At 49.4% G+C, this 26,954-nt stretch overlaps 1 protein-coding gene across 3 annotated transcripts in view; it reads right to left on the bottom strand.

Annotated features, from left to right (window-relative positions):
* Window positions 1-26,954, bottom strand: part of LOC107115913 (lysine-specific demethylase 2B-like) — a 64,843-nt gene that overhangs the window by 19,785 nt on the left and 18,104 nt on the right. For 2 of the 3 annotated variants that reach the window (XM_015417708.1, XM_015417707.1), the window contains 3 exons: window positions 26,372-26,498; window positions 22,356-22,807; window positions 16,693-16,779 (listed from right to left, as the gene is read on the bottom strand). In XM_015417708.1, coding sequence (XP_015273194.1) covers window positions 16,693-16,779; window positions 22,356-22,807; window positions 26,372-26,462 — 630 coding nt within the window. In that variant the 5' untranslated portion in view covers window positions 26,463-26,498. Of the gene's footprint in view, window positions 1-16,692; window positions 16,780-22,355; window positions 22,808-26,371; window positions 26,499-26,954 lie in introns of those variants that run through there. The other variant, XM_015417710.1, reaches the window with a different exon arrangement.

Below are 26,954 nucleotides of genomic sequence, written 5' to 3'. Positions count from 1 at the left end.
CGACATTGTCTCTTCCCCCGCCCCCCTCCGGCGCTGGGCAGGCAGGACCCCCAGCAGCGGCAGCCGCCGCCCGCCCCGGGGGAGCAGCAGCAGCACCCCGCCCGCCCCACTTCGCCCTCCGCCCGGACCTGCTCCTGCTCCGAGTCGTAGTCCTCCTCGTCCGGGCTCACAGACATGGCCATCGCTCACGGTGGGCCCAGGCGGGCGCGGGCTGACATGGCTGGAGGAGCGGGCGGGCGGGCGGCGCGGCTCCGCCCTCGCCGCTTTACACCCCGGGGGAGGAGGAGGAGGAGGGAGCTAGCCTCATGCATATGCATGGCCTGCCCGACCAGGAAGGGGCGGGCCCCGCCGAGCCTAGCCAATCCCCCGCCGGCCAGCCGGTGCGTGGCCCGCACAAAAGGAGGGGGGGGGGGAGAGAGAGAGACAGCCGCTACCCATCGCTGCGAAGGGAAGAGACCCCCGGAGGAGGAGGAAAGCGAAGCCGGGCTGGACGCCTTTGCTGGTGTTGCGGCCAAGCGACTCGCCGGCGTGGTCCCAGAGTCTCGTTTTCCACGGGCTGCAGAGAATAAAGTTGATACTGGAGAAAGGGAGAGGGGGGACCCCCAGAAGTATTACGTAAGAGGGGGGCCGCTTAGGAAGGATAAAGGGGGGGGGAGAGAGCAAGAGTCCAGGAGGAGCACCTTCAAGGCTAACGAAATTTGCAGCGGGGGGGGGGGGGCGCGCTTTCATCACTGCTCACTACTTCGGATCAAATCAGAAATGTATTACGATCATAGATCGGCATAAAGCCTAGGCATAAACACACCTTACCATAAAAGTAAATAGAAAGCACTAACATAGCTATTTAAAATCATCACGTAACTGGGAAATACTATATCACCTTAAAGTAGAACAAATCGATTTGTTGCTGTGAGTCACGAGCAATGCTCCCTCTAAGCTGTGGAGTCTTGGGACCAAAAATTCTACTCTGTGAGCTACTGGCATTAAAATTGTGAGCGAGCCATTTGGCTACTGCATAAATCAGTTTGCTCTGGAGCCCCATCCTTCCTGAGCGAAGACAAAAATGTATGAGCCGGAGGCTAAAAAACTGTGAGCACGCTCACACTAACTCAGCTTAGAGGGAACACTGGTCACTAGGGATACTACGGAGGAGCTAAAGAACTGAGCGGCGACTCAGGATAGCTCATAGATGAAGGTAAAGGTTCCCTTGCTTGAAAGCCAGTCGAATCCGACTCTAGGGTTGCAGTGCTCATCTCCGTTTCAAAGCCGAAGAGCCAGCGCTGCCCAACAACATTTCCATGGTCATGTGGCCAGCATGACTAGACACTGAGGTGCACGGAACGCTGTTACCTTCCCACCAAAGCAGTACCTATTTATCTACTTGCAATTTCTTGCTTTTGCACTACTAGGTTGGCAGGAGCTGGGGCCAGAGAGGGGAGCTCACCCCGTCATGCGGCACTCAGGTCTCAAACTGCCGAACTACAGACCTTCCCGTCTGCAGCTCAGCGTCTTAACCACTTGAGCCACTGCAGTCCTTTGAAAGCTCATAGGTAAAGGTAAGGTAAAGGTTTCCTTGCTCGAAAGCCAGTCGAATCCGACTCTAGGGTTGCAGTGCTCATCTCCGTTTCAAAGCCGAAGAGCCAGCGCTGTCCAAAGACATTTCCGTGGTCATGTGGCCGGCGTGACTAAACGCACGGGCTCATAGCCCACCATAAATTTGGTTAGTCTTTTAAGGTCCTCCTGGACTCTGGCTCTTTTCTGCTGCTACAGACAGATGGACTGACACGGCGACCCATCTTGATCTGTCTCCATGGAAGGCCTTACTTGGGGGGAAGTTTCTTATGAAAACGACAGGGATAAAGACGAAGGGAGAAAGAAGTAAGGTTTTCATAAAGTCACTGAAGAGACTGGCAGGAAAAGGATTCCTCCAAATACAGGGGCTGACCCCGTCATAGGGGCTGGGGGCACATATGTCCTGTTTGGGGGAGTGGCCAGGGGCATCGGCTGGGCAGCTGCTGGAAACGGCACATTTGAATCCCAGAGCATGTCAGAGGCCAGCATATGGTTCCCAGCTCTGGGCTGGCCAATTCCTGGAGATTTGGGGGTGGAGCTTGGAGAGGGCGGGGTCTGGGGAAGGAGCCCAGTGGGACAGAATGGCTCGGAGTCCACCCTCCAAAAGCAGCCATTTTCTCCAGAGGAGCTGACCTCTGTCCTATGGAGATTAGCTGGAATTCTGGGAGATCTCCAAGCCCCACCTGGGGGGTGGAATCCCCAAGATTTTCAAGGTATAAGCCTGACATCCCATACACTTCTGTTTATGGGTAACTAGAACCCTGTCTTCTAGTGTGTCTTGGTGTTTGTGAGCAGATTAGATATTTCACCCTTTATTTATTGTGTCTTGGCCTTCTAACAAGGAGCTCTGGATACTGTATATTATTCTTTCACTTTATCCTCACAACAGCCCTGCAAGGGCCCAAGAGAGAGAATGACTGGCCCAAAGTAGTCCAGTCAGTTCCGTGGGAAGTGGGGATTTGGAGCTGCCATCTCTCTCTGATCTCCCTGCTGCATTACATTTCTAGCTCCTGTGTTCCTTCTCCCCTATGGACCAATAGTTCATGTGTAACATAGATATCATGGGCTAACAGACTTGTGCAACTCCCATCTTAGAAAAGGGCTTTTGCTGCTCAGAGCAGAAGTTTTACCTTGGCTGTATTCTGCTATTCTGACACTTTCATGGCAGAATCAGATTTATTTACACACTGAGTACTTTGAGACAATCCGCTGGGGCTTAATTTGTTCCAGGGCTTAACCTGGGAAACTGTCGAGAACAGTGCCCTTAAGCATGTGCAGAGTACATCTCCCCCGCCACACACTAGGGGGGACAGATGTGTGAGAGAAGCTGGTGCAGTGGCTAGAACAGCAGACTGGGAAGATGTGGGTTCAGCTGCCTACTTGGCCTGGCTCAGTCTCTCCCTAACCGGCCTCATTGTGCTGGGGAACAACTGTGCACCAGTATGAACTGGTCTGGAGGACAGGTGGGACTTTAATTCAGATTCTTTTTTCTAATAAAAAGCTTTTTTCATACCCAATGGCTAGGGATGTTCTGTCTGGTTTCTTTACATAGTATATATATACTGAGAAGGAACTGCTACTTGGTTCAGTGGGGCTTATAGTCAAAGTAACTGTGCAGGACTGTGGCTTTGAAGATGTGCAAAGTGATTTCATACTGAGTTGGCCCATTGCTCTGGCCAGCCTTGGATTTTTTAGACTGAGCTGCAGTGGGCCTGAAGATCTTACCCACCGATTCTGCCCTGCCACCAGAGATCTTTTTACCTGGAGAGGCCAGGGTCTGAATTTCCGAAGCTTCTCGCTATCTCCCTCGCCCAAATCTCTGGAAAAACTGTTCTCTAAACTGGTGGGCTGTCTTCTATGGACTCATGCCCTCAAAAGCACGTTAAAGTGCCACAGAACACTTGGTCAACCTCTTGGTCCTCTTCACGATTGCAATACATACTTTTGAACAGGAATTTAAAATAAACACTGTCCTGGTTCTTTTAACAGCAGATACTATACGCTGTGTGTGAACAAGACCCCCGAAATAAAAGAGTTACTGACTGGTCCCAATTTCTTCACGTTTTGTAAAAATTTCCTTCACCAGAAATGGTGCATTTTGTACAACATCTGAGCTTGTACAAAACATCTGTCATTTGCTGACAAAAAAAATTATGAAAATGAAAGGGCAAGCTAGTCAAAGTTACAGAATTAATCACAGCTTAAGAGTGAAAGTCATTTCATTTATTCATTAATTTAGACGAGACTGAAAATAGGGAGCTGAATTATTTTAGGTTAAATAATCGTATCCCTTTTATTCACACTGCACAGGCTCTTATCGGTCCAGGTATTATGGCGGGATTGGACTTTACAGCTGGCTAGTAGAAAATAAAAGTTAGCTACTGTGCCCCGTTACAGCCTGCGGACGGCTGTTAAAAACACTTCAGTCAACAAGCCCTGACAACTGTACTGTAAGGTAGGCAAGTGCTACCTCCATTATAAAATGTGCCTCGATCTTCTGACGCTCAGAGAACAGGAGCTCTTCCCAAAGATATGCAGCTGGGGTGCAATGCTCCCTCTAAGCTGTGGAGTCTTGTGAGCCAAAATTCTACTTTGTGAGCTACTGGCATTAAAGTTGTGAACAAGCAATTTGGCTACTATATAGATTAGTTTGCTCTGGAGCCATCCCTCCTGAGCTAAGACAAAAATGTGTGAGTCGGAGGCTACAAAACTGTGAGCCAGGTTGCACGAGCTCAGCTTAGAGGGAACACTTCTGGTGTGTGGCTAACGCGAGGCCTGAACCAGCAGCTTCCAGGCCCACAGCTAATTCTTAGGCCCACCGGCAGCTTTCCGTTACACTGGCCATATTCTCCAGAAGGGAACCCCAGAATCAAGCCGGTGCAGTCCTTGCAGCTTACATGTTTGATTTTGGTGCAGAGGAAGGAGCAGGCTCCTTCCTTCAGGAAGAATGTGCGCTTTTCCTGAACGGATTGTTATATCAGAACAATATCTGGGTATTGTTCTGATCTCAAGAGCTTCCTCTGGCTTTTTCCCTCTTCCCCTGAAACGGGGAAGGGCTAATTGGGTGGATGTTGCGACAACCCTGGAGCAAGCTGAACTACGTGGTTCCTGCAGGCAGCGCTGCTGGGGTGGCTCGGATCTGGGCCCTGGATCGTGGTTGCCACTGTTGCTGCGACTCAGGCCTGAGCTGAGCGGCCCCTGTGGTGTTGGCTGCACCCCTAGTTCCTGACCAGGGCAGGGGCCCATCAGGAAGCGTCCCAGTAGGGACAGACAACTCCTCTGGCCAAGGGGCTTTTGGCGCCAGCGGCTTCTGGTTTCCCGATGGAGAATGATCAATCAGAAAGTGCAGTGCAGCAATCCCCCCTCCCCGTTGCCAAGACCACTATAACCCGCCCCCCCCAAAAAAGAGGGGAGAAAATCTAAACCAACAAAGCACAAACCTCCAAAGGAAGTTTAGAAAACGTATTGAGGGCCAAAAGTTAAAAACATAAATAAGTGTGCAAAAGAGTGTTTATTACAAAGACACATAAAAACCCAGTCGGGGCCCAAATAAAGCCTCATAGAGCATTCAGAGTTACAAATACACACCAAAAAAAGACAGTGTTATGACCTGTAGCACATATCGATGGCACACTGTCCCTGATAAGGTAATTTTACTTGCACTCTTAGGACCTAAACTGGAAGGTACATATTAGGCCCCAAATAGAAATTTTTTTTGTCTGTCATTCCATTCCATATTGGAACATTCCAATTTTGGTCCTATTTTATTTATTGTTAATTGCCTTTCATGTGTTAAAGGGACTCTGTTGCTTGTATTTTGCACTATTTGACCTCTGAAGAAGGCTCTTGTGAGCTAAAACGCATCAGGTCATATACTGTCTTTTTTTGTGTGTATTTGTAACTTTGAACATTCTATGAGGCTTTATTTGGGCCCCTACTGGGTTTTTATATGTCTTTGTAATAAACACTCTTTTGTACACTTACTTATGTTTTTAACTTTTGGTCAAGACCACTATGCCTTAATTTTGTCGGCATCTCTCTCTGCCATTTTGCTTAGCACCTGGCCGGCCGGCCTTTGCCAGGTCTGGAATGTTCTGCCAGATTTTACAGACTCTCTAGGCTATAATAGAGGCGGGCTGGTAAAAGGAAAACGAGGCTGGGACGGGCTACTGGGTCTGACTGGATCGGCGCCCCCCTTGAGACCGTGTCTGGCTCGTGAAGGAAGGAGCAAAGGTCCTTCAGAAGAATCCCGAGAACCCGAACCAGCCCAGCCAAGGCACCTGACTGTATATGTTGACATAAGTAATGAGTCAGAGGGGGTGTAGCGGTCGGACTGTCCAACTAGGGTGTGGGAGACCCAGTTCTGAATTCCTGCTCTGCCATGAAAGCTCACTGGGTGATTGTGGGCCAGTCACATATGCTCAGTCTAACAAGAGCCAGTTTGGTGTAGTGGTTAAGTGTGCAGACTCTAATCTGGGAGAACTGGGTTTGATTCCCCACTCCTCCACTTGCACCTGACCTTGGGCAAGCCGTAGTTCTGGCACAGATGTCCTTGAAAAAGAGTAGTTTTTGTCAGAGCTCTCTCAGCCCCACCTACCTCCCAGGGTGTCTGTTGTGGGGAGGGAAAGGGAGAGGAGTTTGTAAGCCGCTCTGAGACTTCTTCAGGAAGTGAAGGGCGGGGTATAAATCCAATCTCTTCTTCTACCTCACAGGGTTGTTGTGAGGATAAAATGGAGGAGAGGAGAAGAATACAAGCCGCTTCGAGTCCCCATTAGGGAGAAAGGCAGGGAATAAATGAAGTCGTGACTGTCTCCCTCTCTCCATCAAAGTATCACTTGAGATCACACCAGATTTGAGTACTGCGCAAACTGGACCCAAAGTATGGCCATCTAAACCAAAAGATCGGCTGAAGCTGCTATAAAAGCGCTACACGCTATCGAAGCGCAAAATCCGAAAAAGAAGATTCTGACGGAGCGAGATTGTCACCGAAAACCATAGATGAAGTAAAATAATCACGGCTATTATTGGGTCAACAGTTGCCTTCATACCAAAAACTTCTTGCATTCAAATGGATCGATCAAACCTCTTTCATTTCTCCGATCCTTCCCGTTCTTCTCTGATTGGAGGAGTGGTGAGCTCCACGTTACCCTCCCTCTTCCACCCATCAGAAGTGTTGCTTACAGTTTTCCCAGACTTCCTCCTACTTTCTGGTGGGGCTGCAAATGGCGCTCAGTGCCTGCTACTGAGGGCCAAACCAGGCAATACCACAGCCACGAATTCAGCCACTTAAAAATGCCACGAGGGCTTGATCCTCGTCTGGCCCTTGAAGCATTTTTGGTCTTCAGCCCCCTTCCCACAGCAAACCAGCAACTTGCACATACCACTCTGTGCGTGAGCCTGTTCGCTTGCCTCCCACTCTCAGTGTACCCTGGGTTCTAGCATGCTGATCAGACCCGGCCTTACCCCCACTTCAGGTTTATTACCTGGAATTACTGCTGATCACCCACTTGGGCTTTCAACCACACACACACACACACCCCGTGTGTATTTATCTGCAGAGGACTCACTTCATGCATCTGATAAAGTGGCCTCTAACCACAAAAGCTTATGTGACAATAAAGCCACCCTTTAAGGAACCACCTTTAAGGAGGCTTTTTGTAACTGCAGGAACTGCAATCCTGCATATTAAGCAAGTGTCTGAGAATACGCGAGTCAAGGGTGGGATCTGAAGCCAAATGAGGCAGCAGCCAAGAAGAAGAAGAAGAGGAGGAGGAGGAGTTTGGATTTAGACCCCGCCCTTCACTCGGAGTCTCAGAGTGGCTTACAAACTCCTTTCCCTCCCCCTCCCCACAACAGACACCCTGTGAGGTAGGCGGGGCTGAGAGAGCTCTGACAGAACCTGTCCTTAAGAGAACAGCTCTGACAGAACTACGGCTTGTCCAAGGGCATCCAGCAGGTGCATGTGGAGGAGTGGGGAATCAAACCCGGTTCTCCCAGATTAGAGACCGCGCACTTAACCGCTACACCAAACTGACACCAAGTGGGTGCCCGGCTGGGAGACTATACAAGGAGCCCAGCAGTGCTTGCCTGATGCTCCTTGCGGGGAAGCTGGGACACCCGTGATGTATTTATTGATTTTGTTTCTAATGTGCCAGCCCAGCACTCCCAGCAGAACGCTCTCAGGCAGCTTCCACACTAAGGTTTTAACAGAGTCAGGTGAGGTAGCCATGTTAGTCTGAAGAAACAGAACAAAGTTTGAGTCCAGTGGGCACCTTTAAGACAACAAAGTTTAATTCTGGATATAAGCTTTCCTGTGCATGCATGCTTCTGAAGTGCGCATGCACACGGACGCTTGTGCACAGAATTAAACTTTGTTGGTCTTAAAGGTGCCACTGGACTTAAACTTTGTTAAGATTTAAACAGTCACTCGAATCAGCAAACATTTGAAGTCCCAGGTGCAAACGACTGGTGTTGGGAAGTCTTTTACAACGGTATTTGTGGGTTGTTGTTGTTTTTTAAAACAACAACAACCTGTATTTGAACCAAGTACCCAAACAGCAAAACTGATGAGAAACAAAGACAGAAACTTGTTCTGGTGTGGGCTGGGATGTTAAACAGACCTGCGGCAAGCAAAGTCAAGTGGCCCCCTGGGAGGGGCAACCATAGCGAGGATCAGGGCTATTTTTGGGCAGGAACGCACAGGAACGGAGTTCCGGCTGGCTCCTGAGTTGGCCACGCCCAAATTCATTAGCATAATAGGGCACACCCAACAGCAGAAACTCATTAGGATTGGCTACATTAGGGGTGTGTGGCCTAACATGCAAAGAAGTTCCTGCTACAAAAAAAGCTTTGGGTTTTGACCACAAACAAAGTAAACAGAATAAGAAGCAAAAGGTGAGTGTGGTAGCATGGGGTGTGGCCTAATATGCTAATGAGTTTGTTGTTGGGTGTGGCCTATTATGCTAATGAGTTCCTGTTGGGCTTTTTCTACAAAAAGAGCCCTGCCCCGGGGATCACAGGCTAGGCTTGCTGTGAACCTACAACAGTTGCCGCCTCCACTGCTACTCAGATCTGAGCCCAGCAGCGTTGTGGTGGGCCACTCCGCGGGACTTGTTCCTGGCTTGACAGTAACCCTTCACCCACCCCTGAACTTATGAATGATCTAACAAAAGGCTTGGGAGAAAAGACAGATTTTTGTTTCAAGAGGCCAGGCACCAAGCAGACAGAGGAGGGGAGAGGGGTTGAGGCACTGTACTTTCCTCCCTTCCTCACAAGACAAGAACTCGTGGGCACTCCACGAAATTGCCGAGCGGTCGGGTTAGAACAGATTAAAGGAAGTCCATCTTCACCCAAAGAGTGATGAACACATGGAATTCACTGCCACAGGAGGTGGCGGCGGCTACAAGCATGGACGGCTTCAAGAGGGAACTGGATAAACATCTGAAGCAGAGGTGCATCAGTGGTTGTTAGCCACAAGGTATAGATAGGAACTCTCAGGCTGGGGCAGGTGATGCTCTGTATTCTTGGTGCTTGGAGGGGGCCCACAGTGTGTGTGGGGGGCTTTCTAGTGTCCTGGCCCCACTGCTGGACCTCCTGATGGCACCTGGTGTTTTTGGCCACTGTGTGACAGAGTGTTGGACTGGATGGGCCATTGGCCTGATCCAACATTGGCTTCTCTTATGTTCTTAATATGGAGCAGAGGTCCATTGGTGGCTATTAGCCACAAGGTATAGATAGGAACTCTCAGTCTGGGGCAAGGGATGCTCTGTCTTCTTGGTGCTTGGGGGGGGGGGCCAACAGTGGGAGGGCTTCTGGTGTCCTGGCCTCACTGCTGGACCTCCTGATGGCACCTGGTGTTTTTGGCCATTGTGTGACAGTGTTGGACTGGATGGGCCATTGGCCTGATCCAACACTGGCTTCTCTTATGTTCTTATGTTCACTGCAGCAGAAAAAACTGAGTCCCTGGTGGTCACCCACCTTATTTCAGAGGTGAGGGTACAGTACCCTGCAGCAGCGGACCCTTGCATGGCAGGAAGGGGTGTTTCCCATTCCTTGGTCTGGACACTTCAGACCAGGCTTTGCAGGCAATAACCAGCTATTTGAATAGAGCCCGGAAGCAAACCTGCAGACAGCACAGGCCTGTAAGAACTGGCAAGATGTGCTCATATCAGCCCATTTCGGGCGGGGGGCAGCTGTGCTGGTCTGCAGCAGGAAAGCGAGACCCGAAGCTGACCCCCTGGAGAAATCTGGTTGGTCTTTTAGGTGCTGCTGGACATGATCCTTGCCCTTCGTATCAGCAAGTCACCGTTCTCTAACTGCAGCAGTTCAGACTTCTGAACAGTCTTCGAGGGGCAGCCCTGTAGGAGAGACCCCTGAATGATCTCAAGAGAAGAAGTTGGAGGTCGGGTTTAACACCGAGAGAGGCCAGCAGCACCTCAGAGACTGACGAGATTTTGGGGCGTAAGCTTGAGAGGCAATGCTCCCTTCATCGGATACCTATACCTGTTTAGCACCTTCGTCTGTAAACTGCAAAGATGCTTCAAGCAACAGCTGCAGCAGTAAGGAGTGGATGAAAATGTGAAGTGGAAACCAGTGCAGCTTCTTGAAGCTCTTAGAAAGCCATCTGGGGCCCTCCTGTTCCCACCCCGACCCCCCGCAGTTTGTTCCCTTCACAGTAAAAGAGAGAGCCCTCTAAGTTGTCCCAGTGGTCTTCTGATACAGTTCATATTTTACCTACAAAAAATGTTTCCCCCACTTTTGTACAAGATTTCTAAGTGGCCGGGTTTCTTTTTTTGTTTACTGCGATCCAGGAAACACTTCCGTCATGCCCAGTTTGAAAATCTTTACCATGCCTCTTTTCCACTCAGACATTAGGGGTAAAAAAGCAGCAGCAGCAGCAGCAGCGGAACACCGAATCTGTTTTGCCCCAAACCCGCCACAGCTGGCAATCTATTTAATGTTGGCCTGCCTGTGCTCCCCAGTCAGTTTAAGCCTGTCTGATTTAAAACCTGATTAAAAATCTGGCTTAAGGTCAAAGTTCAGTTAAACAGTCTAAAGGAAAAATCCCCTTGTAGTCACTGGGTTTAATCCACTTTCAGATATGCTGCTAAGAGTAAAACCCCTCAGGATACAGGAGTCATGTTCTCTTACTGGGAGGGAAGAAGTCATTGGCGTGCTCTTGGACCCAGGTTAGGAGAAATGTAAACCAAATTCTAGCAGTCTGGATTGTCTTTAATTATTTTGCCACTCAGACCGTCAAATGAAAAGGCTTTTTCCCCCCTTTAACAGCACCTCGATAACTGGAAAGAGGTTGGTTGGTTTCAGAATGGATCGCCTGGTACCTGATCCATTAGATGCTGAATGACTCATGAGCTCAAGTCAAGAAAACATGCCAAGCCTTGGTTTAGGCTTACCCCTAGTTTAGATCCAAACTGTAGTTTGAGCTACAGAAATGTAGCCTGAGCATCTTATCTGCTTAGCTGTTCAGGCTCTGGATGGAGCAGCCACAACTTTGGTTTGTCAGCTGGAACATCGTGGCCAATCACAGTCAGTTGTATTGCAGCTAATGGCCAATCAGGGGGCTGGCAATTTGCACACGAACACCTTCTTTTGCGGTGTTTTGGTGGCGTCTGAACGGGGCTGTGCTCTTCATTCCCAACTCAGAACTGCTTAAATTTTGCATCTTCTGCTTGTGATTTCTTCATTAAAACAAATTATACACTGTTCTCTTCCTCTCAAAATAACTTAGGAATAGAAACACACAGAATAAAAATTGAAAAACAGGGTTGCACTTACCAATCAGTGTTGTTCATTGAGCACGGGCACACGTGGGACTGCATGATCTTGCAGGCCAGCCACGGAGAAGACATTCCAAGCTTTTCTGAAGAACCTTCTAGGCTTCGGAGTGCTCTGCCTCCCTCTGTCTACAGAGGTCGCTTTTCCCGCCCAAAGGGTCACATGACAGAAGCTGGGTGAGGACGCCTTTCCTCAGGTCCCTGCATGTTTGGCAGCCCACAGCGGGGAAACGGAAGATGTGTGTCACTTACTGTGAAACTTCTTTCTCAGTGTTTCAGGGGTGTTTCAGGGGTGGGGGGCGGTCTTTACGTCAGGGGGGGAAGCTCCTCCCTCCTGACAGGCAGGGTCGCTGATTTCGTGCCAATTCCTGGGGGGGGGGCCTTCCCCCTCTGAACCCAGACTGGTCCAGAAGCAGTAAAGCCCCTCTTAATAAACTTCATAAAAGCAGAGGAAAACAGGGAAGAACCTCCAACGAACGGTTAGGAGGAAGAACTAACCAGACCATCGTGCTAAAGGTGCACGCGTAGCTATGAGACCATTTTCCAAGGAGAACACTCAGGAGCAGTGTTCCCTCTAAGCTGAGTTAGTGTGAGCTGCCTCACAGTTTTTTAGCCTCCGGCTAGCACAGTTTCGCCTTCGCTCAGGAAGGAGGGCTCCAGACCAAACTAATTTATGCAGGAGCCCAGTCGCTTGCTCACAACTTTAATGCCACCCTCAAGCAGCCACTCCCTTGGTTCTCAGGTGTGCTAATCAGCAAGACCAAGACTTTGGTGAACACTCTGGGTGCTGTTTTGAGACCAAAGGGGAGGGCCCTGTACTGAAACTGGATCCTGTTGTATGAAAAACACAGGGACTTCTGACGTGGCTCCCTGACTGGGATACGCTAATAGGCCTCTGAGAGATCTATTGAGGCCAGGAAATCTCCCTTCTGGATGGACGCTAGTGTGGACTTTAGGGTTTCCATCCTGAACTTCGTCTTTTTTTATCCGCCTGTTGGGACACTTTAGATCTAAAATGGCCCTCACATCCCTGGTTCTTTTTTTTTTTAGGACAATAAAAAAGGACTGAGTAAACCCCCAAGGATTTTTGGGACTCTGGCACAGGCTCTATGGCTCCTATGTCTAGGAGAAGTTGAATGGCCTTGAGAAGAAGATGGTGCTTTTGTGGGCAACAATTTCTTGGCACCTGGAGAAAGTTGTTTGGAGGAACCAAGCTCTATTGAGTATCCATTTGACACAGTATCTGGAACCCATCTGTCTCCTACAGTAGCCTCCCATCGATCCGCGAAAAATTGATGATGACCTCCTATCTCTGGCGGCTCTGAGTCCCTGATATAGTCATACTGAATGGTTCTTTTTCGGATTCTTTGGACTCAGACCTGGTGAACTTGAGAAGGAGGAATTATGTCCACTTGGATGTTCGGGCTGCCATCTCCCCATGAATTGTCTAGTAGGTGAACAAAAGCTTGGGGTGCGCTTAGATTCACAAAAGGAAGAGAAGCGCTTCTTGGTCTTACTGTCCTTTCTGCGGGACGGCAGCGACTTCTTTTTGTCCTTATGCTTATCCAAGAGGGAATTAGGTAAGCATATGGAGCAGAGGTCCATTGGTGGCTGTCAGCCACAAGGTATAGATAGGGACTCCGGGGCAAGTAATGCTCTGTATTGTTGGTGCTTGGGGGGGGGTCAATAGTGGGAGGGCTTCTAGTGTCCTGGCCCCACTGCTGGACCTCCTGAAGGCACCTGGCATTTTTGGCCACTGTGTGACAGAGTGTGGGACCGGATGGGCCATTGGCCTGATCCAACATTGGCTTCTTATGTTCTCAAACAGATATGCCGTTCCCAAATAGATGGACGTCTCTAAAGGGAACGCTCGCTACTTTGGCTTGGGATGAAGGGTCCAACTCCTAACTATGAAGCCAGGTATTCCTTCTGGCAGTTACACTGGAGGCTAATGCCCTGGCTGACAGTTGAATGGTGTCCAGTGAGGCATCTGGGAAGGAAGCAGCAGTCAGTGCTATTTTCTTTAGTTCATCCTTCAATTCTTTAGGGATGTTACTCTCTACCGCCAACAAGTCTGAAGCCCAAGAGAATATTGCTCTAGAAAATAGGGAACTAGCTGTGGATGCTCTGAGGGAGGCTGAAGAGGCCTCAAAGTTCTTACACAGGGCTAGCTCAATCCTCCTATTGGACGGAAGAAGAGGAGGAGGAGGAGATTGGATTTACACCCCGCCCTTCACTACCCAAAGGAGTCTCAGAGCGGCTTACAAACTCCTTTCCCTGGATAGACCGCCTGCCTCTGCTGGTAGGACTGAGTTGGAACACAGACTAGGTACTGGATCGTCCACCAGAGGGAGTTTACATTTTTCCGCCGCATCTGGTACTAAGGTGTAAAACTTGGAAATGATGGGGTGATTTGATTTGGGCCTGTTGCCTGATACGGAACTGGCGGGAAAGTGGCGGCTGAGCCTGCCAGGAGACTTAATGGAGTCCCAAATACTGGAAGTAGCTTGGAAAATGGCATCTCTGATTTTCCTCTGCATCTCCCCTCTAATCCAGCTCAGGAACTGCTCTCAGCAGCTTCCCCTGTTAAGTCCAGAGTCAGGGCTTCTGCTGGATCATGCCCTCCTTGGGAACCCTGTGCTGGAAGCTGGGAGGTCGAGGCTTGATGCTTGATGCCAGCCAGTTTGGTGTAGTGGTTAAGAGCGTGGACTCTAATCGGGGAGAACCCGGTTTGATTCCCCACTCCTCCACATGCAGCTGGTGGGTGACCTTGGGCAAGCCACAGTTCTCTCAGAGCTGTTCTCTGAAAAGCAGTTCTCGGTCAGAGCTTTCTCAGCCCCACCTACCTCACAGGGTGTCTGTTCTGGGGAGAGGAAGGGAAAGGAGACTGTAAGCCGCTCTGAGACTCCAAGTGAAGGGCGGGGTATAAATCCTGTCTCCTCCTCCTCTTCTTCCTGTCCTGACTCTGCGAGGCCCACCCTTGCCACCCTTGCCCACCTAGAAACTGCTTGTCCCATAATCCCGGAGGGGAAGATCTTCCTTCCCAGCATCTCGAGTCTTCTGCCCTCTTCATCGAGAAAGGATCAACGACTTCCAGCTCTTCCCTTGGCTGATAAGACTTCTGAGACTATGGCGTTTGCTTGAGGGTGGCGAAACAAGTAGTCACAGCCTCCCTCCCTGGTCCTCTAGAGGTTTTCCAGCTTCTCTGACAATGCTGATGCCAAGGCCGGTTCAGCCTAGATGGCTGAAGCCATGTTCTGTATCCCTTGCAACAGTGGGAGCGCCACAGGGCCCAAGTCAGGGCTGTACAAAACCTTCATTATAGGGTCAGGCGGTTGCAGCTCTGAGGCATTAAACGCTAGACTCAGGGCTTTCGCCATTCAGATCAACTGCTACAAATACATCTTAAGGTCCTCTGTTGGGGAGGGAACTGATGGGTCAGCGACTGTATCTTCTGGAGATGGCGCTGAACTGCTCTCTGAGCCGGCTTCTGAAATTTGGTAGAGTGCATCCTTAGAATTGGAAATAGGGGGGGGGGAACCCACGTCAGACTGGTATTGGTGGTGGTGGTCCTGTCTGGATCTCGTGGAAGATTTTACAGGTTGCCATGGGTATGGAGCCTGTGGGGGTGCCCACTGTGGTGGCATCATGAATGGAAATGGGCCCCATGGGTTTTGCTGAGATGGCCACTGATTTGGTGGCTGTGGATCTGGTAGCCCTTTGTCTTGTGATGCGGGTGGGCCCTTGGGAGGCACCTAGAAAACCTTGTCTTCTGAGGAATCTGGGGATACCCTTCTTGATGACAAGGGCATCCTTGGATGCAAAAATCGAACCCCAATGGCGAATTGTGGTGCCGGGGGGGACTTTGAAGATTGTCAGTGTTGATGCTCGGCTCCATGTTTGGCTCTCTTTTTAGCCTTTTTTGGAGGCGGTTCCAAATCCAATCTCAGGGCAGAGACAAAGATATTGGTGCCAAACTCACAAAATGGCCCTCACACCCTTATCCACTTGGACCCATTTTTTCCCATGGGGCTCCTGGGCTCCCAGAGCCAGTTTGGTGTAGAGGTTAGGAGCATGGACTCTAATCTGGGAGAAGCGGGTTTGATTCCCCACTCCTCCGCATGCAGCTGCTGGTGTGACTTTGGGTCAGTCACAAGTTCTCTCAGAGCTGTTCTCTCAAGGGCAGTTCTCGAGAGAGCTCTCTCAGTCCCATCTACATCACAGGGTGTCTGTTGTGGGGAGGGGAAGGGAAAAGAGATTGTAAGCTGCTCTGAGACTCCTTCAGGTAGTGAAGGGTGGGGGATAAATCCAATCTTTTCTTCTTCTTCTTTCCCCAAAGTGCGGCGTAAAGTCTTACTGCTCTCCCCTCGTGTGCCTTAGGAGTAAGGTGTCTACAAGCTGGGCACATGGCTGTATCGTGGCCCTCTCCCAGACATAGAAGCATGAGGAATGATAATCATTTGGGGCCATTTTCACTCCGCACTCTCCCCACTTCTTAAATAGAGCCACCCTACCGATTTGTAGGTGAAAGTTGTTTTATTCCTGAGGCCCCATGAAGCGGCAGCTTAGAAGCATGTCCTCTCCTCACGGCAGCAAGAAGAGAACTGAAGGAAAGATTTTTTCCCCCGCCTCTGTCACGTGACCCTTTGGGCGGGAAAAGGGACCTCTATTGACAGAGGAGAAGGGGAGCAGTCCAGAGCCTAGAAGCTTCTTCAGAAAAGCTTGGAAGCTTTTCTCCACGGCTGGCCTACAGTCATGCAGTCCCACGTGTGCCTGCACAGAAGCCACAACAGTGAACATGAGTCGCACAGCTGACTAAAATTTCTGACACTGAACATGATCCAGTCCCCAGAAACAACACAGATTACCTTGTGGGCAAAGCCTCTGAAGAAGGCAGGAGTCTGCTCGGCAATGAAAACACACTGCCAAAAGGGCCTGACGCGGCCCATCTAGGGAGAACCTTCCCCAGTACGAGTGCCATTATGGAAAGCCTGGTTTCCTTACAGGGCTTACTTGGGTAAAAAACAAGAAACAGAGCAGGGCCTTCCCAAAGACTGAAGAGCAGGAAGAGGTGTGCACAAGAGAAGTTGGTCCTTCAAGAAGCGTCTTCTGGCCTCTGCTACAGAGTGACAGTATTCGGCAGACTGACCCACCCTCTGTCATCTTTAACCCTGCTTCATCCTGGAGACTTTGCCCACTAGCCAGCCATGGGCACGTACCCAGAGGAGTAACTGCTGCCTGGCCATATCCAGCCAAGGAGCATCCATGAGCAGTGAGAACAATAACAAGCAGGGTACTGAAATGGCTGTGAAGGGTAACTTCCTACCTTTGTGTTTTTCTTCGGCCAGGATACCACCGGGACCCCAGAAACGGCAAGGTTTTGGTCATCGTCTGCGTGTTCTTTCAGGATATTCTGTTTCAAAATGAAAACAGGCACGTCAGTTTGAAACACCTGCCGTGGATACAGCAGAGAGCAAAACATCGAGCATGAGGCTAACTGGACGGCCTGTCCTGCAAAAGAGAAGAGTGTTATTTCTGCCACGCATTGGAAAGCCAGAGATAAAATCTGTGAACCTCTGCAGGCTTCCTCTTGGTATTCCCATCTGGCAAGTGAGGAATGAAGATCAGCTAGGGAGCTTCCACGGATGATGTAAGGTGGACCTTTTTACACAACAACTTTCTCTTTTAAATCTGTGAAACTGACGTTTTCATTTGAAACACCGGTTCCCAGAAAAATGCAGTTACTTAACTGGAGTGATCCAGATGGGTGGCTTAATATTCCTCTGTTCCTGCCAAAGGTGTAAAGTGGGGCCCGTAAAACATGGGAAAGTTGGGAGCAAATAAGTTTAAAGTACTTTAAGAAATCAGCTTCTGCTTTCTAAGTTACTGTGGTAAGAGCTGTCATGAGTCCTGGACTGAATAGGGATCTGAACTCAGGAAGAACCGGGGCTGTTCATTAATCACGGTGATTCATTGTGTTATAGAAGAAGAAGAAGAGGAGATTGGATTTATACCCCGCCCTTCACTACCCGAAGGAGTCTCAGAGCAGCTTACAATCGCCTTTCCCTTCCCCTCCCCACAACAGACACCCTGTGATGTAGGCGGGGATGAGAGAGCTATTTCGAGGACTGCCCTTGAGAGAACAGCTCTGAGAGAACTTGTGACTGATCCAAGGCCATACCAGCAGCTGCACATGGAGGAGTGCGGAATCAAAACCGGTTCTCCCAGATTAGACTCCGCGCTCCTAAACACTACACCAAATCCCTGTGCTCTTTGGTGTGCGCAAGTCAGCATCTGTGCCTTCAGTCACTGGTGGATTTAAGCCACAGACCTTCCACGTTTTGCCTTGTCCTGCCCTGTCCCCCCCCCCCGTCAGTGGCCCTTGTCTATTTCTGTTCCTGAATAACATACACTTATTTATTTTGTTCAGTTTATATCCCACCCTCCCCGCGAGCAAGCACAGGGTGGCTTATGAAGTTTGCCACGATCCATACATGCAGCACAATGCGGTAGAAGGGACCGCATCATTTCCGACTACTCGTGGCTGGGTGGGGTCCTATTTTTGAATGCTTCCTTGTGCAAAAAACGAAAATCCCTGGACACGGAAAAGGAGCACAACGAGGAGTGCACTGGAATCCCCCCCCCGTTTTCTAGTTATAAGGAGACACCTCGTAGGTGGGGCAGCATTCAAAATGGCATCCCCCTGCCTGTAGCGGGACAGTCCATACCGCCCACCAATGCTCCCTCTAAGCTGTGGAGTCTTGTGAGCAAAAATTCTGTTTTGTGAGCTACTGGCATTAAAGTTGTGAGCGAGCGATTTGGCTACGGCATAAATTAATTTGCTCTGGACCCCTCCTTCCTGAGCAGAGACAAAATTGGTGAGCTAACGCACACTAACTCAGCTTAGAGGGAACATTGCCGCCCACCTCATTTTGCTGCAGGGGAAACCCAGCCCTTATCCGTGCAGTCAGGCACCTCCACAGGCTGCTCGCACACTCTCTTCCTTGTTCTGTTTCCACTCCGTTTCCCTGACCCTGCAGGCTTCTCCTGGCCCCTTAGCCCTGCTGCCGGTTCTCCGCCACACATTCTCCTTGTCAGCACTGCTTTTTAGGAACTGACTCCAGCCTGTGTGGTGTATCAGGGGTCATTTTGTAGAAAAAGAGATGCAGGAGTTCATTAGCATAACTCATTAACATAACTTATTTGCATATGCCACACCCCCTGACATCACCGGAAGTGTGTCAGAAGGCAACACCCACTGCTCAGGCTCCACTGGACTGTTTTGGATTGCTAGCTATTGGGGGGGGGGACGTGCAGATCTGTCCTCGCAGAGGAGCTTGTACCTGTCAGAACCCACAGCCAACAATGAAGTACACGCATTCAAGAACGGTAATACTTTTATTGCAGAGCTATAGATGCAGTAACATAAGTACTGTTAAGAATGGCAGCGGCCCCATGGGCATAATAGGATATAGGGTATTCGTATGCACCCCCCCCCCAGCACTGGCCAATTAGGCACCCTCCCGTGCGTGGGATAAAGCTTGGAGACCGTTAGGTAGCTAAAGCTGAGAACCAACACTCTCCCACGGCACCTAGGAAAAACCCAGACAATACAACTCCCTCCTGCACATCTGTATAGATAAGCATTTTGGCGCAAAGCAGAAAAAGCACAGAAAGGAATGCAGTAGCAATTAACCAAAGACCGAGCTCCCCAACCTTCATGGCAGCATAGCTGACAGTACCTGAATAAAACTTAGTCTTAAAGGTGTCACTGGACTGTTTTGGACCGGGGGGCCGGGGGAAGCTCTGCAGCCTACCTGGCTGCTTCTTGCTCTGACTGAGGGCTGCTGGGAGCAGGGGGTGGGGCTTGTTGCATGTGCCCGCCCCCTGGGCTCTTTACTGCTGGAACTCCGCTCCTGTTCTCTCCTGCAGGAAATGACCCCTGGGTGTAGTGATTAAGAGTGTCAGGCTAGTATCTGGGAGACCCCTGTTCGAATCCTCACTTGTGCCATGGAAGCTTCCTGGGTGACCTTGGGACAGTCATACCCTCTCAGCCTAACCTTCCCCATGTGGTTGTTGTGAGGATAAAATGGAGGCGAGGGGAATGATGTAAGCTGCTCTGGGTCCCAACTGGGAAGAAAGGAGGAGAGAGTTTTGGAACAGAAGTCCTGGAATGTGTGACTGTTCTTCTTTTAAATCTTCTTTTTATCAATAGCAGAGGCCAGACCAAGGGGAGGAAGAGGAGAGAGGCCGATGCTCACATAAAAAGCAGGCTCTGTAATTACGCCCCCCACGCTCCCATCTGCGGCAACCGACATTGATGTTCTTCTGGGAGAAACAGGACATGGGTAATTAAACAGACAAGAGAGACTATTTCATTTGGCAAAGCTGGGTTTCACCAGGAAGGGCGCACTTCACGCGCACGTCGAATCCACACTTCCTCATCTATGTGGCAAGTAGCTGCGATCGAGACAAACGTAGCCGAATCAGCTTTGTGAACGGCCCCCTTCCTCTTCCAGGCAAGTGGGGAAATCCCTTTGACAGGAAGCTGTTCATTTTCCTGATGAGATGAGCAATGGAAAGTAAAAACCCTCATTTCCCAGGCATACCCAGAGCTCCTAAATCAAACCGAAAGTGCTGAGCAGAAACTCATAGAGATATTTCACCGAGTGTAATTTAAATATTTAGGAGGAGGGGGAGTGCTGAACACAGCAGGGTCCCCGGAGAGGACTGTAATACCCGCATGAGGGAAACGGCTCATTTGACAAAGCCTTAAGCCCTCCTGGCCAAATCCTCCAGGCACAGCGAACAACTAACGAGATGGCTCCCTTGTCCCTGATGCATAATGCCGCAACGGGGTGTGTGTGTGTTGTGACCCATATTTCCTACTCTTGGTACCAGCATCACAGCTAGCGGGTTGGCAAGACGGACACCCCGGTTAGGTTTGTGCGGCCCAGATCAGCTAATCAAACTGTGCTAAGGACTCTTTCTCCACAGTGTTTATACAGTCCACGTGTATTCCACATGACGGTAGTATTTGGCAGGGGGGATACTTTCAAGAATGACCTTTTCCCCGTCCCTTGTGAGATCTGATGTGGTAATGCCCTGCAATAGGACTGAGCAAAAGGAAATGGCTTTGAAGGTGGATCTGAGTCCCAAGGGGTTGTCGCTCCAGGGCCAAACTCCTGCCCTCTCCTCTCCCCATTCAGGTCTCTGCGCTCTCCATTTAACAAGCCCTTTTGGCCAGCTACTCAGGACGGGGGAAGCAGGAGCAGGGTCTGCTACCCGAATGCAAGAAGCAAGCAAGGCTTGGGGACAATTTGGAGTGTATTAATGGTTCAGTAAAGGGAAGAGTTTGCCCTGATCTGGATGGCCCAGGTAAAACTGATCTTGTCAGATCTCTGAAGCTAAGAAGAAGAATCTTCTGGAAATTCTGTGGGTTGAAATAGGGGGCCCAAAAGGAAACTTAACACTGGGAGTTTGTTATCGCCCACCAGATCAAAAGATAGAGGAGGATTATAAAATGATGAATGAATTAAAGATAGCAGCTAGACAAAAAAAACTGTGTCATAATAGGTGATTTTAACTACCCACACATTGATTGGGTCAATATGTGTTCTAGTCGAGAAAAAGAGATTGAGTTTCTAGACACTCTAAATGACTGTGCTATGGAGCAGATGGTCACGGAACCTGCCAGGGGAGTGGCAATCCTTGATTTGGTCCTAAGTAACACTCAAGACCTGGTGAGTGATGTAAAAGTGATTGCACTGCTTGGGAACAGTGATCATAATGTTATTGAGTTCAACATTTGTATAAATAGGGAGTTGGCCAAAAAGACTTACACAACCACTTAAAGGGGTAACTTCTCTGATATGAGGGGACATGTGGGAAGGAAACTGAAAGGAAAAGTAGAAAGGCTCAAAACCATTGGGGAAGCTTGGAAACTATTTAAAACTATGATCCTAGAAGCTCAGAAAAATATATTCTGCCGGTTAGGAAAGGCACAAATAGGTATAGGAAAAAGCCCGCATGGTTAACAAACAAAGTAATGGAAGCTGTAAAAGGTAAAAAGGATTTCTTTAAGCAGTGGAAAGTCACAGTGAGGCTGATAAAACGGAACACAGGCTATGGCAAATAAAATGCAAGTCTGTGGTCAGGCAGGCAAAAAGGGAATATGAGGAGCATATAGGACAAGTCCATATAGGACAAGTCCTTTTATGGATCAAAAACTGGCTAATTCATAGAAAACAGAGTGAGTACAAATGGGCAATTTTCTCAGTGGAGGGAACACTGGAGAAAAGTACCTCTTTCTCTACCTGCTTTATCCCATGCATTTTTTCTCTCTTTGAGGCTTTGATAAAGGCAGTAAAACCTATCAGAAGTAAAATGGTTGTTGTTGTTTTTTTTAAAAAAGCACTTTCAGGGAGAGGGGAGTCCACGTGGAGCGTATCACACCCCCTTCCCATATGCAGCCAACCCTAGTTTACACGCTTCCCCATCGAGATCAGGGCCCTGCGGGATCTTACTCAGTTCCGCAAGGCCTGCAAGACAGAGCTGTTCTGCCAGGTTTTTGGTTGCGGCAGCGGGCGTCCACATATGGCCTCCCCGAGGTTGCTGTCTCCCACCTACCAGCCATCCATCGGTAACCAGCCATATCCATCTGTATTCAGAGGTCAGAACTTTCACCAGTAGCTATAACTACTGATTTTAAATGTTTATACTGTGCTTTTAAGCTTTATTGTAATTGTTGAAAGATGATGTGACCCGCCCTGAGCCCGCTTGCAGGATGGGCAGGATACAAATATGAAAAATACATACATGCGGCAATTCAGCATTAGGCCTCATTCTGCCGCCCAGGTCTGCTGCTATACCATCTCAGCCCCCCTCAGTGTGGTTTGACGGCTGCCTAAGTGACAGCCATAAAGGTAGAAAGGGAGCAGAAATTTGGGCTCCATTTAAAAGAGAAAGCGGAACGAGCCATCTACATACCTTCATGTCCTCTAGCAAAGCCTGAGGATCTTCGATGCCTTCCGGGATGCATTTCTTATTCTCTGGGAGGGATTCAAGTTTTTCAACGAGGGCTTTCAACCCTTTCAGTTCAAACTCTGTAAGGTGAGTCCATTTGGCTGAGACCTCTGTGGCTGGCGACCCCGTGGGCGTTTTGGGATACTCTGCTGGCGTTGACTTTACACTCTCATCCGACTCATTGGACAAAGTTCTTTTGAGGTACCTGGTGGCAGTGGATTTCTGCTTCTTTCCCAAAATCTCCTTCCCTTCCGAATGTGTGCTGTTGGGAGAGGAGGAACCATCAGCTGAGGGCTTAGGGGTTTTATCCAAGTTCTCATCCTTCTCTTCCCGAGCACGAGCATCACACAATTCTTCATCCATGTCTACCCAAGAATCCGAGGAGAAGCTATCTAAGCTGCGTTTCCTTGTTGCATCTAGAAGACACAAGAAGAGGCTGGATTAAAACCCTCCCAAGGCTGGAACTCAGACGCACCTGCAATAAGCAGCCCAAGTACAGGACCAAAGTGAAGTCCCTGGACATGAAACGTCCACCACTGACCTCTTCAGCCTCACCTTACTTTCCCCATGTGCAGGAAATTCTTTTGCACTGGAGAACATTCAAACATGCAGTTCTCCCAACCAATCCATAACAGTAGTACATGCAAGTTGGCTGAATGTGCTAGGCTTATCATTACTAAAGATGCATATACATATGCCAATAAAGGCATCACTTAGTCGATGGTGAAAGCTGGCTAAGGCTGCACCCAGGGGTGGGGGGTGTCTGTCTGTGCACTGTACCTGAAGAGTGGCCAGAAGCAACAAGAATGGCGTGGCAGCATCCTTGGTCTGCATTCCACCCCATGTGCTCTTAGCTAGTCTGGGGGCCATAGTTCAGTGCTTTGCATCTCCAAGAACCCAGGTTCCATCTCTGATTGAAGAGCCACAGGACTGGCAAAGACCCCCCCCCCTCTTCCCAAGACAGCTCTTGCCAGTCAGAGTAGACAATACCAGGCTAGATGGTCCAACTGGCTATAAGGTGGCACGTGCATTCTGCAGCCCTGGCTTGCGACTCCCACTGCCAACTGATGCCTCTGGTAATGGCCAACCCTCTCCCACTACAAAATTCATCTGCAGCCTGAAGTGGTGGAGTCCGTGAAAAGCCTTGAATCAGCTGTGTGCAGAAGCTGGCTCATCGCTGCGCAAACTGAACACCTTCATACAAACTTGAGTTTTCTGAGAACTCAAAGAACATCAGAAGAGCCCTGCTGGATCAGAGCAGTGGTCCATCTAGTCCAGCATCCTTTCTCACACCGTGGCCAGCCACCAGTTCCTCTGGAGGGCCAGCAACAGGGCAGAGAAGCCAAGTTTATTACTCATAATATGGGATTAATTTTTTTAAAAGTTCTGGAATAACCTGAATATCCTGTTAAAGGTGATGAAGATATTGATCATAGTTCCAATACTTGATTCTGTATTCCACTAGTAATTAAATAATTAGTAAGAATATAATTTAGATTTAGATAAATAAGACAATATTAAGGATTTTACAGCGATTCATTTTTAGAATAGAAGTTTGTTCAATTGTTAAAGATGTAATTTCTTTTATCTGAGTCCACCATTTTTTCCAGAGGAACTGATCTCTGCTACCTAAAGAATAGTTGTAATTTTGAGTGATCTCCAGTCCTCACCTGGAGATTGACAACGATGGGTTCCCAGAAGGGAATAGTTGGTTTGGAGGGTGGAGTCTATGGCTTTGTACCTGTCCGAGGTCCCACGCCTCCTGAAACCTCACCCTCTCCAGGCTCCATCCCTCATATCTCCAGAAATTTCCCACCTGGAGTTGGTAACCCTATCTCTTTCCCAGCCAATCATCAACCTACCTTTATTTCCCCCTCACTCTTCAGCTTTCTACCCCCCACACACCTGCAGCCTCTCCCGTGCTCTGAAGCCCTGACTGCTACGTCACATTGGCTGTCATATGGGGGCCACCTCAGCAGCATATAAGGATACAGAGCCCACCATTTTCTCCAGGGGAACTGATCTCTGCCATCTGGAAAGCAGTTGTAATTCTGAGTGATCTCCAGCCCTCACCTGGAGATTGGACACATTTTACCTCAGAAGAGCAAACTGTTTAGAATGTTAGAGGCAAAAGCCAATCAAGTCGCATATGCAAACGACCTCTGTGTTCTGAGGCAGAGGCCAATGAGGCTGCATATGCAAATAACCTCTGTGTTCTGACTGGCTATGGGGGGGAGGGAGATTCTGAATGACACACCAGGGCGCCAACCAATTCCGGAGCATGTGGAATGTTCTAGAGAAGTGCCACCACCATTCGGCTTTTATAGATCTACCCATCTTGTGTCTAATTTTGTTATTGTACTTTACTGTTTTATATTATGTGTTTTTACTGTTTTAATTTTGGCACATTGTGCTCTTGTTAGCCGCCCTGAGCCTCAGGGGTAGGGCGGGATACAAATCTAAGGATAAATAAATAAGGGAGATATTTGGTAATATATCTGATTTTACTTGTTGTACGTATCAACATATTATTTGACAAACCTGATGAATTTATATTTCCCCCCCCACCCCCTTCTGTATCCCACCTTTTTTCTGAGAAAATAATAAAAATAATTTAAAAAATTTAAAAATGGCAGAGAGGCCGAAGCCTTCCTCTGATGAGAAGGTAAGAAGAGCCCTGCTGGATCAGCCCAGTGGGCCATCTAGTCCAGCATCCTGTCTCACACAGTGGCCAACCCGTTCCTCTGGAGGGCCAAAAAAACAGGGCATGGAGGCCGAGGCCTTCTTCCCCTGATGTTGCCTCCTGGCTCTGGGATTGAGAGGCTTAGTGCCTCTGAATGTGGAGGTTCCCCTCAGTCATTGTAACTAGTAGCCATTGACAGACTTATCGTCCATGAATCTCTCTCATCCCCTTTCAAATCCCCTGTCTTTGACAAAATTTGGATGTGTGTGTGTAAAACACAGGACTGCATCATCAGAAGGCTCCTTGTGCTGAAGTAAAGGGCCACTGTTCATGGAATGCATCCATAAGAACATAAGAGAAGCCAATGCTGGATAAGGCCAATGGCCCATCCAGTCCAACACTCTATGTCACACAGTGGCCAAAAATACCAGGTGCCATCAGGAGGTCCAGCAGGGGGGCCAAGACACTAGAAGCCCTCCCACTGTTGCCCCCCCCCCAAGCACCAAGAATACAGAGCATCCCTTGCCCCAGAACGAGAGTTCCTATCTATACCTTGCGGCTAAGAGCCACTGATGGACCTCTGCTCCAGATCTTGATCCAATTCCCTCTTGAAGCCACCCCTGCTTGTAGCCACCGCCACCTCCTGTGGCAGTGAATCCCATGTGTTAATCACTCTCTGGGTGAAGAAGGACTTCCTTTTATGTGTTCTAACCCGACTGCTCAGCAATTTCATGGAGTGCCCACGAGTTCTTGTACTGCGAGAAAGGGATGATATCCCAAGTCCCGTAATCTATGCCAGAGGCAGCCCCATAAACTTTCATCTGTTTTAGAAGGATAGAAATCCTGCCGGGCCCTGACCTGGATGGCCCAGGCTAGCCTGATCCTATCAGATCTAAAACGCTAAGCAGGGTCAGCTCTGGTCGGTACTTGGCCGGGAGACCACCAAGGAAGTCCAGGTTGCTACATGGAGGCAGGCAAGGGCAGACCACCTCTGAACGCCTCCTGCCTTGACCTCCGGGAGTCGCCCTAATCTTGCAGGAAGGCCTCCCTGCGTTTGTGTTTCATTTACCACCGAAAACCTTGAGAAATATAATGCCACAAGATGCCCGGTGCTTCAGTTAACGTGCCCGAGGTTCAGCCGGGCACCTGCTCCTCTAGCAAACGGCAAAATCATTTATTGCAGCCTTCACGGGCCTCCTCTTGGGGACGTGCAACCTGTTTTCGCAGGAGCCGGAGAGCGTGGGTGCCCTTACCGCTCTCCGCTCTGAACGTACGCTGCAAGAGAATCCCCGCTTACCAATTAACATTGATTCTCTCAGGTACTCTTTGCGGAGGTGGGAGCGCTGGGTCACGCAAGACACGTATCTCTCCAGAACATACCAGCACATCTCATAGTAGAAAGGGTAACGGAACTTGGCCTGCACCTGGAAGAGAGGCGGAAAGGCGGCGTCAGTTTGGCTGGGGTGGCGGGGAAGTTTGCAGCTCTCTGAGCCAGTTATCTTCTTATGGAGAGCACAAGGAGCCTTTGCTGGAGCGGGAAGGGGGGAAGGGAGGGCGGGAGCTGAGGGAGGCAGATGCCTCCAGCATGCAAAAGGAGCCGCTCTGCCTGCCTTCCACCAGAGAGCATCCTTTTCGTGGTTCACTAATTTTGCACCCTCCTGAGATGGTAAAAGGAGGGGATGAAAGCGAGGAATGGAATTCTCGCAAGAGGTTCTGTGCCCCTCCCACCCTTCTGGTACAAAAATAGGGGTGGTTACGTCTCTCACTGTCCAGGGAATCCATGTTAAACAGGAAGCGGGAGTGTCTTTAACATTATCAAGGAGTTACATTCCACGTACACACATCCCACCCGGCAAAGGCCCCCTAAACGAGGGGAAGAG

Source organism: Gekko japonicus, unplaced genomic scaffold (assembly GCF_001447785.1).
Source record: "Gekko japonicus isolate JY-2015 unplaced genomic scaffold, Gekko_japonicus_V1.1 scaffold64, whole genome shotgun sequence".
In the NCBI taxonomy this organism is placed as follows: Eukaryota; Metazoa; Chordata; class Lepidosauria; order Squamata; family Gekkonidae; genus Gekko; species Gekko japonicus.
This window is presented reverse-complemented; position numbering and strand designations above follow the sequence as displayed.